The sequence below is a fragment of the Pecten maximus genome, chromosome 12 (assembly GCF_902652985.1).
Source record: "Pecten maximus chromosome 12, xPecMax1.1, whole genome shotgun sequence".
Taxonomy (NCBI): domain Eukaryota; kingdom Metazoa; phylum Mollusca; class Bivalvia; order Pectinida; family Pectinidae; genus Pecten; species Pecten maximus.
Window position 1 is genome coordinate 25,560,849 of NC_047026.1, and position 6,000 is coordinate 25,566,848.

A 6,000-nucleotide genomic window follows, 5' to 3' on the forward strand; every position below is an offset into this window, starting at 1 on the left:
GTATTAGGTAAATGAAATTCGTACACACAAGTTCTCAATTATTATTCCAATCCTTAATATAAGATTTAGATATACTATTTATAATCTTTTTTTGTTTTGGTACATGTATAAATGACGTTCACTTCTCTTTCTGGCTACAAAAGTCCCTTTTGTCTGAGTGAAGTAGGAGCAGGCACATCAAATGTAGTTAATATGTCTACGGGCAAATCAGCAATTAGTGTGTGTAGGTCTGTCGAGTGTCAGTACATGTATACATGCAGACCTACCCCGAGTCGTAACTCCTGTTTTATGTTTCTCACGTGCATGAGAGCGCGCAAATAATTCAAAATACAGAGAGCGCTCTGCTACAGGTATCTGTGTAGTTTATGGTAGATATGCCTTAGTTTTATCAATTATCTCTAACTCAATGTTAATCCTACAATATATTAGAGAGCCCGTCGTATCGCGAGCACGTCACGTGAAACGCGAAAATATAGAGCTTCCGCGTTATCGGGGCGATCACCAATTATTGGAGCTATGGACGCGCATACATCTATATTAATTTTTGAGACCTACTCCAAACAAATTATTTATTGGGGCCACGTGATTTTATTTAGCGCGTGCATTTATCAAAACCTACAGTAAGACCACTTGAGCTTTATCAACAGCGCCCCATACTTTTATCTATATTAATTTTTAGACTATACGTGAAGTCAAAATGATGGCCAACTCCTGTCGCCTTGGCGCGCGGAGAAGTCAGCAAACACGTGCACACATGCGTTTTACACTACCGAGTTTGTCTGTAAAAGTATTTTGTTTACAGTTTTGTGAGATGAGATGTCCATGCAAAGCTTATCTCGAGTAGGGAGGATTTTCTGAGGTCTGGATGATATTGACTGTACCGGTGGCGAAGCGTACACGAGGGGCGAGAAAAACATGGGCCTTATGTCCAAGACTTTCTTGCGTTCATACTTTTCATTCCAACTTTCTTTCAAACGTGTTGGCCAATGAACGCCACCCGTCTTTCTATTGCTAAACTTAATTTTATTCAGAACACGTCCATATTAACACGCAATACATGGATAGTATACAGACACATGTACAGATATCTAGGATCGTGAATCTCTAAGATGTACAACTCGACACAGGGACTTGGCACGGTTCAGACATTATATTTAAAATTTCAGTATCTATAATACATAATTATACGGTATTAACTGTGGGTTGGAAATTCGTGTCAAACCCCTATGGTACTCGGTACACATTTTCACGCCTGTTTATTTTTTCTACTTTCAAACAAAACTGACATTCACTCTGCTCGTTTTAGATTAAGAATGTTTTTGAGAAAGTTTTGCTTGATGTGCACGCTGTGACGTGTAAGTAAAGGCGACCACCATTTATTTTGTACCGTACATGCTGGTTGTAGTTTTGGATTAAAACCCGAGATTTGACAAACTCTGTACGGGTGAGTGATATGTCATGGGGACTGATGATAACACACTCTTTGTGTCTCGCTTTCTCTCACATCTTATCTGCCCTGAAACGTCGCACGTGCTGCGTTCTTCTTAAAAGCTATGTTAATTATCGGTGACGTAGGATTTCTGTGACATACATCTTGCGGGTATTAACGTAATACTACTTGTAAACACCAGTACGACCTCCTCCCTGCCACACCATGCCTTTCCCAACAAGACAAGCGAGCTTTTGACTTTAACTGTAAAACATAACTTCGGGATTTGCACGTGCATTGTCTATATATTTTTATCGATTTAATAAAGATATGTAGCAACAAGTTCAAGTTCTTTATTAACTTTGAGTCTTCCCACTCATCAGTATCCTTCACATACACTTTGAATTCGTAAGGTACAATAGAGTCCGAAAAGTTACCGACACGAGTAAGATGTAGATTATAATTATATGTACGGTTAAATTTTGGAGTAAGTATAACAATGGCTATTTTGCATACTTTGTGAACTTATTGTTTCATTGTTCCTATTATTAAAGTACTTAGTAAAAAATTGACATGAAATTAATCGGATCTAAAAGACATTAGATTGGAATGTCTGTTGTATAACGATTATAAATCTAGTAAATACCCAGTGTATAACACACGAGACTTAGAGGTGTTCGTAGTGGTTGAACACCAATTATATATAATTATTGACTGATAATAAATGTTGTAGGTGTAGACTTACCTGTATATTATTGTGTTACAGGTGAGATAAATATACGTGTAATTCACTGGCGACACTTGATTGGGGAGTATTAAATACACTGTGAGGGTATATAGTAAGTCTGTAGGAGATGAATGAGGGTGTCCATTTCAGGCAATAAAGGGATACAAACAGAAGGGATTCTCGTGATTAATAATAACTGTTTTTATGAATCAGAAATTGTACTTTAGCGGATTAGAAAACAATTTTATGACAACCGAAATGAAATCGATGATATATCTATTGAGATCTAGTGTCAGACGGTGATAGATAGGTAACGTGCTGAACTAACCAATATTCTTTTAAATATCGCATTGGAATGCCGAGATAGCCAGCGAGTACCAGAACTATTATTTACAAATAAGATATATTTGTAATGATACCAGGAATACGATACGGTCCCTAATCCCCTAGGATACCGTAATGACGATGGTTAGATAAGATTAAATTGCTGGTGATATTTCAATAACCGGTCGATATTTTGTGATGTCCCAGGGGGTATAAAACTCGTTTTAAAAATATTGTCATGTCATTTCTGTAACGTCTTGAGGCCATATTGTAAATCAACAGTTTATAACGTCTGTCAACACACAGGTTTTGGATTATTTAATGGTGCAATCAGGTTACGTAACAAAAATATCATAAACCTGCCAGGGATATATCTAGGTTTTAACATTTGGCGACAACTTAAAAAATGAATGGGCTGAGTTCTTCTGTCATTCTTCTTCAAATTTATGTAAAGGGCCAACATTAATTAGAAATGAATCTGAATTCTCATTAGCAATTCCATTAGTGTACTCTAATGTAATGGCACGAAATACTACTGTCTGTCAGACGTAAAGGAAAGTCGGACAGATGTAAATAATATATATAACATATACTTGGTCAAATTAGATTCAACTGTTTAAATCGTTTTGAAATATTTGATGTTATCAAACATCACTAAATATTTGATAGGTTTTTGAAAATTATCTTAAATAGTCTGCCAAGACTTGAATTTTCATTTACTGGCTTTAAATTATTTTTGGATACTTTATGCATGGCGTTACATTGTATATACAGAATGTATACAATGCTATTTTAATTTCTGTGAAAGAATCTATACGGCATCAGTTCAGAGGCTCTGTGCTATATCATTTGTTGATAAATTGGTTTGCTTTTGAGAGAAAATACACGATACCCCTATCATTTGTTTGGTTCCAGATGTAAATAAATTTATTTTTGTGGAAAGTGTTGCCTTTTATTGTTTCTTTGACAGAAAGACGGGACTTTGTGGAATACATTTTTGTGTCAAGACGACACTTGACAAAAACACTGGAATGTGTACTTAACGGAAAGGAAACTGGTCTAGAGACATCAAATATGTAAAAACGCCACAAAAGACGTCTCGCTGTAAAGCTAGTATTGTCTAGGAATACACAAATAGGGGCAAAGAGCTATATCTCGAGTCGTTAACACGAGATATATACGATGTAAAAAACACTCCACAATCCGCCCTGGTGTATTGGGGTCTCTCGACACTCTATTCTCGCCTTAACATGTAAAATTTAATTGGGACATTTGAATTTTTTACCTACACTTTGAAATTGAATTTTCTAAAGGGACAGCCTCTCTGGATTAAGGCCAGAAATACATTAGTGGTTTATATTGCACGTGCCAATCTAGCGCCTGTATATATACAATTTATTGATATATACAAACGAGATTTTAATTACATTTGTTTAACTACACTTCATGTGTTCCAGAATACACACCACATTCCTTGAAATCATTGAATGTTATAGATTTATGTAATATTTTTCTTACGTTATATATAGTTTGCGTTCTTTGAAAATCAATAAATTAGTGATCTTATTGATGAATTAGAGATGTTTTTGTTGGATTTTGAGAAATACTTACATTTTATGTGTTTGTTTCGGCATATCCTGGGGAACATTGTTGAATCCTCTAAATGCACAATTAACAGTTTTCCCTTCACAGACACATTTCTCGGGACAACCTCCATACACACATTCTATACAACTTATAAGTATACAAACACAGTAAATCCAAAACGAAAAATCCATGTTGAATTTTAAATATCCTTTGGGTTTCATCTTGCCTTTTTTACAAATTTATTTATTTATTTATTTTTTTGAAAAAAAAATATATCACAAAAAATATCTAGTATTAATTTTAAAATATTAATCCATGTCGATATGATGATTGCACTACATCGTAAGTTTTCCACCGAGAGTGGATACCAATCCTTGCTGTGTGAGTGTCGAGGTACCGATACAGTGATACACTATAAACGGGGTTTATCAATAACACTCACAATCACATTACTACCCCTTTAACGCTAAGACAGAGATATATAAATCCCCGAGGCACTCGACGAAAAGCTACAATCCGCTAGACTGCTGTACAGGTATATATAGCACACGAATAATCCGAAAACCTTATGGATGCACCACGATGTTACAATCGGTGTATTTCCAACTTTTTTTTGTTGAATTTTCCCCTCACAACCTAGGTAAATCCATTTGTTGTTGTTCCGTACAGTCCATACCGTTAGCCTGACCATATACTACACACGCCGAGCTTGGTACGGTCCATTGCCATGTGGGGGAGATAACTAAGTTTGTACACACTAAACTCTGAGCCAATCCGGTCTCGTCCGTACGCTCGTCGGAACGCGGGACTGTCAAACCTATTCACTCGGAGCAAACGGTTATACACTTAATTAAAAAAAATTCGTTACTTTACGAAATTGTTTGGATCTTTGTTTAAAATCAATATTTCAAATTGTTTTAAATATTTCGCTTTTTACAAATTTCAGTTTAGGAAAACATGTTTTATAAATGATTTACAAAATGTTCGAAAAAAAAACCGTCCACACTTGTTTGAATTAAGTAAAATACTCAAAACACATTATACATAGCTTCACGTCACTATCGAAAGCTACCTTTTATTATCCTTTCACCAAAAAATAATGTTTACTGTGCGTTTTAATTAAGTTACGCAAGTGGCAATTAAAATATCTGTACCGTAATTAAATAGTGTGTTATTTAAGTCTCAAGATGTCAAAATTCAACTGCATGCTTTAATTATAAACATTCCGTTTGTAATACCAGAAGCATCCTTACATTTGATATAATCTTACCTATCAACAATTAGAGAAAAGTGTCTCGCATTCTCGTAACATTATCAATGTACATTAGATTGTACATATTATAGATAATTAGCTCGATACTTGTCTGACGGAAAACATATACAATAAAATGTTTGTTTTCGTCGCTTATCTCTTTAGACTTTTACCTCGACACTTATAATTATCAAACAATTAGCATATTTAATTCCAAACGTCCATATATTTCGGGAGATCTAAATACATGTCGTGGGAAACTCGACCAGCAATCTCAAAGCTTGGTCTTATCTTATGTTATGTCTGTCCTGGAAGCTTAATTAAAAAGTGTTGTGTACTACATCTCGTCATATTTAGGACAACTGTATACAGGTATGTGAGGTTATCAGTTAGCTGGATTGGTAAGTATATATACTAACTGTACCTGGACCCACACACACTCCCGACGTCTGTCGGGTACGGCCTGGGAATGACACGAGTCACTCGTATACCCAGAGTCGGTTTACAGATGACAGGACGATTTTACTCCAGGTAATCAAGACACAACTCCTGTTATATTAGCTGAAATTATCGGACTCGTTAACGGACAGTTGGGTATATAAATATCTGGGTCCAGTTGTTCAATAGGTGATTAGCTTAATCACTTGATTAGTAAAAAAATCATTTCTCATTTCTTGCAAA

At 35.5% G+C, this 6,000-nt stretch overlaps 1 protein-coding gene across 3 annotated transcripts in view; it reads right to left on the reverse strand.

Moving 5' to 3' along the window:
* LOC117339083 (protein slit-like) overlaps positions 1-4,823 on the reverse strand; it is a 123,773-nt gene extending 118,950 nt beyond the window's left edge. For all 3 annotated transcript variants that reach the window (XR_004535058.1, XM_033900463.1, XM_033900462.1), the window contains exon 1: positions 4,092-4,823. Coding sequence is in view for 2 of the 3 variants with exons in the window: in XM_033900463.1 (XP_033756354.1) it covers positions 4,092-4,288 (197 nt within the window). In the remaining variant the exon portion in view is untranslated. The remainder of the gene's footprint in view (positions 1-4,091) is intronic.
* Positions 4,824-6,000: the final 1,177 nt, after the last annotated feature.